Below are 12,656 nucleotides of genomic sequence, written 5' to 3'. Positions count from 1 at the left end.
AGATTGGAGGAGGAACGCCAACGCTAAAATATACGCGGTGGCAGGCTGTTTTTTAGCGTCACTAAAAAATTAGGGAAGGTTTGGATGAACTGTTGGAGTTCGTTTTTTCTCTTTTTCTTCTCAAAAAGATATTGGAGGTAAGATTAGCAATCTTTTGGAGTGCTCTAAGAAAGAATATCCTTCTAAAAACAAGATAAGAAAGAGACAAAAAGGAAAGGAGTCCCTACGCTGATACAGACCAGCTTCCGAGCTGACCACAGTATAGGAATTAAGGCTAGTTCTAGAGCCGAACATGCAAAAGCCATGAGGCTCCAGTGCTCCACCATTAGACTTTGATGCTCTGGCCATCGTGCCTAGTACTAGCCTATTAGGAGACCTCTAGTTGGAGCTGAGCGCGCGAGAGACGGGCATGGGGTGGGCTCTCATTCTCAAGCAACGAACCCTAGTGCCAATGCCCCCACCGGAAGGGGATGAAAACTTGAAAAGGAATGAAAGATAAAGGCATAAAATAAAGCAGTGGTGGAACGGATAAGACAGTAACACATCAAATGGTAAAAATGTGTTCCGTACTATACTGGAGATATTTTTCTTTGCATTATGTACACCCCCCATTTATATGCCGGTTCCAAAATCTCAGAATGAGTTTTAAAAGGCACTGAATGACGAAACCTGGCTGCAGCTGTAACTTTTGTTACTCTTTACTAGTACTTTTTATGGTTGCTGTACAGTGTATTACAATGATTGGTTCTTAAACGATTGGATTAGTCACATTCACCGATCTCGAGCACGCGACACATCCATACTACTTGTAGCTAAAGGTGATGTAATCAATCTTGACCAAAAGCATACGAACATATTCGAGCGACCTTGTCATCTTGCCCTAATTTGTAGCGGCTCGTCTGCAGTCTGCAACAACTCCCGACTGCCGCGTGCGCAGATTCCTGGATCTGCTAATCTTAACCGCAGTAGAAACATAACGCCAACGTGCAGCTTCCTGCAATCAATTCGGACCAGGCCCCCGGATTTTACCCTGCGCCCCCACTCTTGCCCCTGTTCACATTCAATTCCAAGATGATGCAACGGGGTCCTGCTCTGCTCTGACAGGCATCCCATGCGGAATTTAACACACACATTTATCTTGCCCTCCCTCCGTTTCCCAGATTCACCACGGCCCCAGCCCACGCGAAGCCTCACCTCTCACTGTCGATGGGGCCACCAAAGCGCGGGGCCCAGGGCTCAGGGACGCAACAAAAAGAGAGTTCGCGGTGGCCCCGACGAGGCAACCCCGCAGGCCAGCCAGGTCGCTGTCCGCACCCTACTGCCCCCCGGATCCCACCACCCGGTTTCGTGCCGCGGTTGTTCTGCTCACACCCGCCCACGCCACGCTTGCTTGGCTTCCCCCTCTGCGAACTCGCGCGAGCGAGCCCCAGGCCCGGCAATTTCGCGCACGTCGCAGGGGCAGAAGGGGCAATCCATGTGACACCATTAATTAAGTCAACACGAGTCGCGGCCTCCCACCCCACCCTGCCCCCGCTACCGGCCGGGGCCACTTTCCCCAAACTGCCCTTCGCACCATCCCCTCCAAAACCACCCCCTCTCTCTCCTCCTCACCTGTCTTGCCCTGTCTCGTCCTCTTCACTCAGACGGTCAGACCTCTCCACACTTTGGCTCCAATGGCCGATTCGCCAAACCCTAGCTCCGGGGACCTCCCCGCCGGCTCCGGGGGCTCGCCGGAGAAGCCGGTCCTGGCGGATCGGCGCGTGGCGGCGCTCGCCGGCGCCGGCGCCGGCGCGAGGTACAAGGCGATGTCTCCCGCGCGGCTGCCGATCTCGCGGGAGCCATGCCTCACCATCCCCGCCGGGTTCAGCCCCGGCGCCCTCCTCGAGTCCCCCGTCCTCCTCAACAACTTCAAGGTAATTACCGCACCTCCATGTACCTATCACCCGAGCCACTCGCTGTTACTGCGGGATCTGCGAATTCCGCAGCCTCCATGTCACGCCGAGGTGGATTCGGGGCACGCAAAGAGGGATTCCGATGCGCATTAGCTTTACGCATAGTTTATGAGACATTTGCGCCGGTGGGATTGGCTCGTGGCGCCGGAATATCGCGCTTTTGCCTCGCGCTTTCGCATTTCCGGTGGTGCTATGCGGCTTCTGGAGCTGCCTTTCCCGCGGGGTTCTCGGGGATATGGTTGTTTTTGCTCGGTTCCTCCTTTTGGGGCGCCCCTGCGCCGTCTATTTGGTGCGGGGTGATGGGGAGAGCTGTTGCTTGTGCGCCTGGGGGAATTATTCTGTCCGGCACACACTTGGTGGCTCGGAGAACAAACCATCACTTGGCATTTCTCTTGTGGGAGCTTTAAAGGCCTTATTTAAGGAAATGTCTCCTCACCCTCGGGTGGTATGGTACTGGTCTCAAGTGCTAAGGGATGGTACACCTCCATAAAGAAAGCATCAAGCTGTTGGGGCAAGGAAAGAGTGAATTTTACAGGCTTAGATTATGGATGACCGTTTCGTTGCTATGGTTTCTTGATATTGGTTCAAGTGCTGTTTCTCGTTTTCATTCTTCTTTCTGACAACCCACAGCCTAAAGCGGCCTTGCTTGGTGAGGATGGGGGTGCTCAATTACAGCTACATAATTTGCATGCTTTGTTCCAGCTTGTTGTTACTGTCGACGTTGTTCTCTGCGTTTTCTATTCCAATCCTTAGATGCTTGGCAGACATTCTTCTTACTAAAGGAATAATTGATACTTTCAAAAAAAAACTAAAGGAATAATTGATGAAGTTAGCATTTATTTCACCGGTGGTTCTGATAAACTTGGAAGGGCCTAAATACTGTATTAATCATAATAGAAATACAGTTAACGAGTTGCCATGCAATCTGTAGCTGTGGGTGTTGTTGCACGCTGCTTGCTGTTTGACAGTCATAGAGTTTATCCTGCTCGACAAATAATCAATAAGCATTTTATATTTAGGTTGAACCCTCTCCAACAACTGGTACTCTGAGCATGGCTGCGATCCTCAACAAGAGCACTCACTTGGACATACTGCCTTCACCTAGGGATAAATCAGCTGGCAGTGGCCATGAAGATGGGGGTTCTCGGGATTTTGAATTCAAGCCTCATCTCAATTCTCAGTCAGTGGTATGGAACCATTGTTGTAATTATTATTTTGTAAATCTTTAGCAACATAGAACTTATGAGCTTAAGGATTTTGTTTATATGCGAGCTAAAAAAAAGTAATTTATCTTGTACAATTGCAAAAGGAGTTCAAGCATTTTGTTTGTGTGATGTCACTAAAATATACTCCGTCCATATATGGGCTTCTGTCTTTCTTATTCTTTTTTACTTACGCTCTAAATAGTTTTGTATTATATTACATAACATTCATAATGCTCACACGCAGGCTCCTGCTGTCAATGATCCAAATCATCGTGACACTTCTATGCAAAACTATACCTTAAACCATGCCACATCATCTAGCAATTTGATGACTGAGAGTAAATCTCTCTGTTCACGGGAGTCGACTCACACAGCACTTGTTTCAAGTGATCCGAAACCTCTTGCAATAGTTGGTCCATCTGACAACATGCCTGCAGAAGTTGGTACATCAGAGATGAATCAAATGAATAGCTCTGAAAATGCTGCCCAGGAGACACAGTCTGAAAATGTAGCTGAAAAATCAGCAGAGGATGGCTATAACTGGCGCAAATATGGACAGAAGCATGTCAAGGGAAGTGAAAACCCTAGAAGTTATTACAAGTGCACACATCCTAACTGTGAAGTTAAAAAGCTTTTAGAGCGTTCGCTTGATGGACAGATTACTGAAGTTGTTTATAAAGGGCGTCATAATCATCCTAAGCCCCAGCCTAATAGGAGGTTAGCTAATGGTGCAGTTCCTTCAAGCCAGGGTGAAGAAAGATATGATGGTGTGGCGCCTGTTGAAGGTGAGTGTTCCATTGTTTTCCATAATTATATTGAATTCCTGTGCCTTGCAATTTCGCGTTGCCCATACACATATCTTGTTTTGTGATTTGAAGTATATCGACTTCAGTGATCTGTGCACTGTGTTTGCTTGCTCATTTTGCATCTCTATTTCAGTAACAACTCTAGTTCCAGGTCTTTCAAATTCTTGAGAAGGAATGATTTGAATATGCAATAGCCATTTGATACTAGTTCTTTAACATTAGCTGTTACATTTAGCTGGATCTGACAATTTTTGTTAATATGCAGACAAACCTTCAAATATTTATTCCAACCTCTGTAATCAAGTACATTCAGCTGGCATGCTTGATCCTGTACCGGGTCCAGCTAGTGATGATGACGTTGATGCTGGAGGCGGAAGACCCTACCCAGGGGATGACACTAATGAGGATGATGATTTGGACTCGAAACGCAGGTAAAACATGGTTAGACTCAGTACACCCTGAAACTCCTGTCAATTGCTAATGCTGTACTCGACAACCGTGTGACTAGGAAAATGGAATCCGCTGGAATTGATGCTGCTTTGATGGGTAAACCAAATCGCGAGCCCCGTGTTGTTGTACAAACTGTCAGTGAAGTTGATATATTGGATGATGGGTATCGCTGGCGCAAGTATGGGCAGAAAGTAGTGAAAGGAAACCCCAATCCACGGTCAGTACTCATTTTGTTCATTAATTTAACCCCTTTTATATTTTCCTTCTTTTTGTTTGCCTGGAACTCTTAAGAGAATTTGAACATTATCTGATAAATCTCTGGTTGCTTTATTTAAATAAGAAAATAGGAAATGTTTTTAACTGCCATATCTGTTTTTTCCTTAATCATTAGTGTACCCATTAACTTATGGGCTTATGGCTCTTCCTTAATAAAATTTGTGATTACTATACTGGTTACATGTATTCTCTAAAAAAACTTCAATCCAGTGCAGAAGACTCAGAATCAAAAGTAAATGTCCAAGAAACAATAAAAATTTCTCCTTAACATTTAGGTGCTGAAAGGTTGAATTTTAACAAATTAGGAGGCAGATCTGGTAAAGATGTATGGTGGAAATATGTAAAAACTGCTACATCCATCCATCCATCCATCCATCGTAAATATGGATAAAGAAGCTTTCTTATCAAGATCTGGCCATGTGTCCATTCAAGGTCCCTCAGAGCTAGACTGTTTATTATGTTGACCTGCTGCTGTTTGGTAATATTTTTCTTTTAGAAAAAGTTGGGCAGACACCAACCAATTGTTTTTACAACGAGTTCTATTCCCGTGGCAAAAGATCGCAGTTGACCACACAAGAATTAGAATAGTGGGAGAAATGTAAAGAGTGTTAGGAAGAAATATCAGGTGTGGTGCATTTCGTTTATATCATCATACAAGATTATGCTGATGTATGTATACTATATCCTAGCCTGCCCTGCAAAAGTACATTTATGTAGAAAATAGAAAGTGTCTTTTACTCTATGTCTTTAATAAAGAAAATGTGATTTTATTAAGGATGTGATCATATGAAGTCCAAGGCAATTGGGTGTTTGGGATCTGTCTTTACTCTCTTCCAAAGAGTACTTCTCTTCCAAAGAGTGGTCTTGGATTCAAAGCCCTTCATGCAGTTTAATAATGGCTTGGGAGTAAAGCTTGAAAGAACTTACTCTTAATTGGTTGCTAGCTAGGCATTTAGAACTTCAATTGATGTTTGGTTTGATGCCAACAGTTACCGAAATTTGATGGTGCTGATAAGATTGGCATGCTGTTAGTTTGCTGCACTCTTTTTTACTAGGGATGACACATTAGGCAGTACATTCATATGTGATATTTTCGCTTCTGTTCTTGATTGCAGGAGTTACTACAAGTGCACACATATGGGATGCCCGGTCAGGAAGCATGTTGAGAGAGCATCACATGACCCAAAGTCAGTGATCACAACATACGAAGGGAAACATAACCATGAAGTCCCAGCTTCCAGGAATGCAAGCCATGAAATGTCCACAGCTCCCATGAAGCCTGCTGTGCATCCTATTAACAGCAACATGCCGGGCCTTGGTGGCATGATGAGAGCATGCGATGCAAGGGCCTTCACCAATCAATATTCTCAGGCAGCCGAAAGTGACACCATCAGTCTCGACCTCGGTGTTGGTATCAGCCCGAACCACAGCGACGCAACAAACCAAATGCAGCCTTCGGTTCCAGAACCAATGCAGTATCAAATGCAACACATGGCTCCTGTTTACAGTAGCATGGGACTTCCAGGAATGGCAGTGGCAACAGTACCTGGAAATGCAGCTAGCAGTATGTATGGTTCCAGAGAAGAAAAAGGAAATGAAGGGTTTACTTTCAAAGCTGCACCATTGGATCGTTCAGCTAACTTATGTTACAGTAGTGCTGGTAACTTAGTGATGGGTCCATGAATGTCTCTACTGATGGTTATACCTCCATGAATCACATATCACCGTCGTCATGAAGATCTCTTCAGAAGCTGCTTTACTGTGTATCATAATTGAATTGGAGGCGGTCAAAGGTATACCTGGGAGCTGCAGCGATTACACAGGAGGTCGTTTGCTGTTTGGATGTACTCGCTGTATGTGACGCTGCAGCTCAACATTCGTTGTACAGCAAACCAGTTATGATTAATTAGATTATGATAATTTGGCTATGTAAACTTCTTTCTGTACTGGAATATGGGATAGAACCAAAGAGCTATCCGGTGGCAAAACCTTGTTATCTTCTGCATATGAACGATGCCAGTTTGATATTCATATGGAATGAAATATATCATTTCAAGTATGTTTATTTCAGGTAGGCTAAATCAGTTGGATTTCTACTAAGTACTAACTGCACTGAATAAATTTTCTATTGACTTTCAGTCTCACTAGCGAAGAGTTCCGAAGGATTAGCTGAAAGGGTGGATGACGATTCTGGCTGCGGTCATATCCATCAGCATGCGCAAACATTTTCAAAGCACAACTGATTAACTTAAAACATATACCCAAACTTGTACTACACCTCATCAACCTGTTCTAGGCTGGTAGTGACTGCCATTACAACATCAGGCTATAGGTATTCTACTCCCAGTATCGCCATAGCTTCCTATAGTGTTCAGCCAAACTTACACATCTAAACGACTATGACTATGAGGTACAGAGTCACAGGAAACATTCTTCGTCAGGTCAACATTCTCACGAGTCACAACACTAGTGCCATGCCGACGAGACTATCAGGGGCCTGTTCTTCCAGCCGAGGTAGAGCACGCCGTCCCTCTCGGCGAGCTTGTAGTCCGGCGAGTAGCTCTGCAGCAGCGTCTTGATGGTGGCGTTCACCAGCGCGCTGAGCGGGGACGGCCTGAACCCAGCCATCATCAGCCGCGCCTTCCACTTGCCGAACACCTCGTGCCTCTCCACCCGCTCCTCCCCCTCGCAGGCCACCAGGTTCACGATCTCCCTCGCCAGGCAGTGCTGCTCCATGTTGATCCGCTCCCGGTCCTCCCTCGGCAGCGCCAGGTCGATGGACTCGAAGATGGCCGTGTAGTAGTCCAGCGTCTCCGCGAACCGCTGCGCGAAGGGGGCAGTGTTGGTGTTGGACTCCTGCTCCACCAGCGTCAGCACCTTGGGCGACAGGCTCTTCACCAGCCTCAGGATCCGGTCCCGGTGGTTCGCCGTGCTCACGGTCTCGTCGGGTATGTGGTGCAGCTCTAGGGTGAAGTTGACAGCAACGGCTTCGCCAGGGACGATGCCGAGATGTCCCTCTTCCATTTCATTGCCAGAGATAGCGACAGCATTGAACTGAAAGGGCACCTTGTAGAGGCCAGCAATGTGTGACAGCCTCCTGCCAACCAACTCCAGACCGCCGCCTCGGGCGTAGGCTGAGACTGAATCATCAATGCCGGTGATCCTCACGAACGGTGGTCCACCGGGTCTTGCTGCAAGGGCCTGAAGGAGGGAGATCCACTGCGCCCCTTGGGCGATATGGAAATCAATGATATGGATCCTGTCTTCTCCCTTGACAGCCTCTGCGATTGCGCCGTTGGCCGACATGTAGCCAAACTTGAAGTAGGGGCAGGCCTCATACAGGAAGTGCATGTAGGACAGGAGATCAGAACTCTTGGGCTCCTTGCACTTCAGAGCTTTGTAGATTGAGTTGCCCGAGGAGGCGAGCCTGGCCACCAGACCTTCCACCATGTAGGCTCCCAGCCTCTCAAGTGGCTCACCAGACACAGAAACCATTTTCCTCAGCTCTGGAATCATCAAATCAATTGCGAAACTGTTATTCTGTTCCACTGCTCTAGCACAAGCAATCAGCAGCTCCTTCAGGTTGCCTTTGGGCATGCTCATCATGTGCACCCACTTCTCCGGTTCCAAGGAAAGTTGGTTTGCAACGGAGATCTCAAGGCTGTCGACTATCTCAGAGTCTGTCCCAAGCATCACAGCCTCAAGATCCTTCAGCTTCTGCTTCAGATCAGTAGGGTCCTCAGTGACGCAGGAAGCACTCACAGGTGACCCATTGCCATTGGTGGAGCCAGAGTGGCTATCTTCGTGTGATAGAGGGCTGCCACTCCCAGTATGGATACTCTGACTCGAGGGAGAATCGTGCCTCGAACAACCAGAAGCTGCAGAGGAGTCCAGTGTGTACTGCTTGCGAGTCTCATGCTCTTCAGAGACAGCATCCGGTGAATGAGACTTCATGGTGTAATGATGCTGCGGTACGACGTGGGTGTCCGAAGCTGACTGATATGGATGACAGAGGTGCTGAGTGTTGCCAGAATACAGAAATTGCTTTGGAGTCTGCCTTGGGACATTACCAAAGGGGTGCACCATGCGGGAAGTTGGAGTATCAGCCATCCTGGTTCAGTAGAAGAGTCAGGTGCACTAAAACTCCGAGTTGTCAAGTGTTTCTGGTATGACAAGCATGTCCAATTCTGAAGTCAATTCAGAGGATTTTTTGCAATTTGATTGTTGATGTCTCCTTGTCCTCTAGTAACAAAGTCTGCAACAGGAGATTGAGCATGTGAGAACAAAACCTACAGAGTAATGTACAAGTAAAGAATTGACACTGAAGCTTGACAGTGAAATATGAGAACCAACAACACAGCCCTGTCGCTGACAGAAATAAACTTGGTGGGCTAAGTTAATAACGACAAGCACTCACAGCAAGTTCCCAAGCATCACAAATCAAAATTTATTCCTCAAAAAGCAAAAGTTGAGAAATATCTACAGTTTAGCAGTGCGTATGTTTAGCAGCATCCCTAGACATTATAAAAAAGTGAGACAGCCCATCCCTAGCACAGTATCAGACTAGGGACACTTCTAAAAATCTCGGATTGCAAATTTACCACATAAGATGAAAGGGAAGTATCAACTAGCAACATTTCTCGATTTTGACACATGACTTCACTGAACTAAGTATGCCCTCAAAAGATCTTCTCTTTACTAATGGTAGCAAGTAGTAGCATACAGCTATTTTCATCCATGAAACAGCATACAACTAGTCTGCCTGAACAGAAAATGCTAATTCTGAAAGCAGGATGCAGATCAAATAGCAGTCTTCAGATCATCATCTAGATTTGCCTCGAAACCGAACTGTATGAGGAGTACAGTAGCACACCCAAGTCCAGCAAACACCATCGATCCTGATTATTGCTACCTACAGAAACTCAGAAATAGGACACAGGAGGATGGCGCAACGCTGACCAAAGAAAGGCTACGGTTCTGCGTCACGGTGGATGCATACCGTACAAGCTCCGAACCTAACGTACTCCCTAGTCCCTACTAAAGAAGCACTGGTGGTATGATTTCAGCAGAGGTGATGCTGCAGGCTGTAGCTGAGTCATAAAGTATCCCCGTCGTCTCACAGAATTTCCTACGGCAAACCAACCCCCGCACAGGGAGTTTGACCCGTGCGTTCAACAACTCCGAGCGCGAGATTTTTAATTCCCCTTAAAAATTGAGAAAACTAGGCGGTCAAAAGCTTCTAGATCTGCCCGTGTTTCGGTCACGGATCAAGAGATCCGCGTAACCACCACTCGTGTGCATCGTGCTCATCCTGAGACCTTCTAATCGATCGACGCGGTCTCAAAAAAAAAAAAAACTTCACGAGAAGGCCATGCTTGTCCTAGGTATGCGGATTGTGGTAAACAATCCTTTTCTTGAAAGACATGCAGCAAAACTATCAGTTTTTTCAAGGGAAAAAACTATCTTAAAAGGAAATCATTCAGTTCAGAGCAGCTTATTTCTAACTTTTGCAGCTCCTACGTCTCTCAAGCTCACAGCACAACGAACTAAACATATACTAGATCGATTATTCACGCTAACCACTGCCATTCGTGCAAAGGATCGACAAGCCCGCAGCGACAGCGAGGCTCCGAGGCGGCACGAGAGGAGTAACAGGAGCTAGAACCTAAAGCGCGTAACCGCAGCAGCTTCCCATGATCCCATCCCATCCATTTCAGTTTCAGGCGCCTAGCACACGCGAACCCGAGCTACGAGCTACGGAGTATACAGCAAGGCAGGCAGGGCGAGGCGAGAAGCAAGCGCGTACCTGTCCCGTCGACCGGGGCGCGCCGAGGCCCCAGATCCTTGAGCTGAAGCCGTACTCCGAGAGCGGACGGCGAGCCTACCCAGCTGGTTGCGCAGACAACGAAGAACGGGGCAGTAACACGAGGGAGGGGGCGTGGTAGCTGGCTGGGGAGAAGAGAGGAGGCGGGGGATGGTGGGCGCGCAGCACGCTGGGCACGAGCAGGCAGGCAGGCAGGTTGTGGTGGCCCGGGGAGTGGGATGTTTCCGCCGAGGGAGGAGGGGGAATTGGAATTCTTGGGGTAGCGCCGCACCGAGTATTTCTACCCGCGGCTCGCGTGGCGCCTCCCCACCCCGTGCGCGTCGTCCGCGGTTTTCGTCGCCAGGCGTGATGCGCGCCTGTGTTCAAACCGCGGGTGCCGGGCGACACGGCACCAGGCAGTCAGGCACCACCACCACTGGCTGCACCAGGCAACCGCACCGCGGGGGCAGAGAAAAATCTGGGGCACGCGCGCTGCCCGTTGCTGCCCGATGCCGCAAAGAAGCAACGAGCGAGACTCTCTGACGGGGAATCGCGGGTTCGCGGGTCGCGGTCTATGGGGATCGGTTCTTGATGAGTAGTAGCCGTGTAGGGTTAGGATATTTCAGTGATCAGAGATAAACACTGGGGGATTGGAGAGGAGTAGAGGCCATGGTGTCGATAACTTAACTGCAACTTGGGCTTGATGGCCACATCTTGGCATTCATAATTGCGAAATGGTGAGATGACGACGATATAATCGCCTGCAAGCGACGGTTTCCTGCACGGGATGTCACGTGCGCCAAACTGTAGGTCTGTAGCCCTCCCTGGATGAGGGGTAGGTTGGGGGCGGTTTTCCTAAAGCGCTGGTACAGTTTATGTGATCCGGTTTGCAATTAGCTTCTTCAAACACAAGCTGTTAGATCACTGTATTGAATATAGTAGTTGATGGACAAATTAAATGATCGAGCTTCTCAATACTCTCATACCATATCGGATAATATATGGATATCATTCTCTGACTTTCTGCCCTACTGCAACTCTGCAACCGAAAAGCTCCCTTAAAAAGGTGCAAAAAGTGAAATGATGTATTACACATGTAAATATTCTTCTTGCCTTTGCTCTACACCCCGCATGTCGGTACTGGAATACGGATTTAAAACCAAGTGCAGGCTCATGGTTTTGAGTAGTTAAATTAATTTGCAGCGGAGCTCTCCCACACGCAGGGCATCTCCACACTGATTTACAGGAGGTATGCACCAATCTCTAAGCTTTTCCAGCACATCACCCGCTAGATTTCCCCGCGTACACACGATTAAAAAAGCGCCAACGTCCTAATCACGCCGTAATCTTTAGCATCATCATCTCCTCTTTTCCAGTGGTATGATTTTTCTTATCTGTCTCAATGTTATCCCCCACCATCTCCTTTTCTTTTTGACCGTACCTTTTGCACTCGGTGACCTTGTTTATACGTCTCCTTTTTTAGTTTTTACTCCTGGATCATCGCATGGTGGGGTCTCCCTCAGCACACCCTAGCCATTGTGGCCGGCACTGGTAGATACTGGATAGTATTAATAATGAAGGAAAACGAAATGGTAAGTGTTGCAATTGGATTATTATGAGATATCGACGTGAGCATTAGCTTTGATTCAGGTCCCGATCGCCATAATTTGGGATAATCTGGAACGGTTCGTGCTTGGACTTGGGAGAGAGCAGCGTATGTAGCAACTTTTCTCGCACGCGACTATGAAGTAGAGGAAAGCAACATATGGATGGCATTATTAGGCCGCCAATCATGCAGCGCGACATGAGAAGGGAAGATGTTTCGTAAGTACGAAGACAGGTTTATGAGTACGGCACTATCATCGTGTACTTCATGTAGCTGAGTACATGCACACTAATATGCATCCTTTTTTTCCTTTTTTTTTTCTTGGAGAGAAACGGTCGAATAGTGATCCCAATTATATATGTCCCATCTTCTAGCATAGCTAAAGATCACAGTAGATACCAATGGTGTCTTCGGGGTCTGCTGATTAGTTATACAGTCATGTCATTCCAAATCATTTTCCCTCCTAAATTATTTAAATGAAAATCAAGTTTTTAGATCGACCCAATAACTGCATCCCTTATCAGAGATTCAGAGCCATGTTCCTTGTCATCAGGCACC

General features: G+C 47.3%; 2 protein-coding genes across 3 annotated transcripts; one reads left to right on the top strand and one right to left on the bottom strand.

Annotated features, from left to right (window-relative positions):
- The first annotated feature begins 1,617 nt into the window (after positions 1-1,617).
- On the top strand, positions 1,618-6,748 carry LOC117846426 (WRKY transcription factor SUSIBA2). 2 transcript variants are annotated; one of them, XM_034727585.2, is made up of 6 exons: positions 1,618-1,913; positions 2,972-3,139; positions 3,402-3,942; positions 4,229-4,394; positions 4,472-4,630; positions 5,805-6,748. In XM_034727585.2, the coding sequence occupies exons 1-6, from the start codon at positions 1,674-1,676 to the stop codon at positions 6,370-6,372; spliced, it is 1,842 nt and encodes a 613-aa protein (XP_034583476.1). In that variant the 5' UTR covers positions 1,618-1,673; the 3' UTR covers positions 6,373-6,748. The 2 variants fall into 2 exon arrangements, with proteins under 2 accessions (XP_034583476.1, XP_034583477.1); XM_034727586.2 differs by lacking the exon at positions 1,618-1,913 and adding an exon at positions 2,331-2,601.
- Positions 6,749-6,914: 166 nt separating this feature from the next.
- On the bottom strand, positions 6,915-10,771 carry LOC117846427 (chitin-inducible gibberellin-responsive protein 2). Its single transcript, XM_034727587.2, has 2 exons — positions 10,496-10,771; positions 6,915-8,944 (listed from the first exon to the last, which is right to left on the bottom strand). The coding sequence occupies exon 2, from the start codon at positions 8,797-8,799 to the stop codon at positions 7,156-7,158; it is 1,644 nt and encodes a 547-aa protein (XP_034583478.1). The 5' UTR covers positions 8,800-8,944; positions 10,496-10,771; the 3' UTR covers positions 6,915-7,155.
- Positions 10,772-12,656: the final 1,885 nt, after the last annotated feature.

Source organism: Setaria viridis, chromosome 2 (assembly GCF_005286985.2).
Source record: "Setaria viridis chromosome 2, Setaria_viridis_v4.0, whole genome shotgun sequence".
NCBI lineage: Eukaryota > Viridiplantae > Streptophyta > Magnoliopsida > Poales > Poaceae > Setaria > Setaria viridis.
The sequence above is the reverse complement of the archived record's forward strand: the minus strand, read 5'-3'. Positions and strand labels throughout refer to the sequence as shown.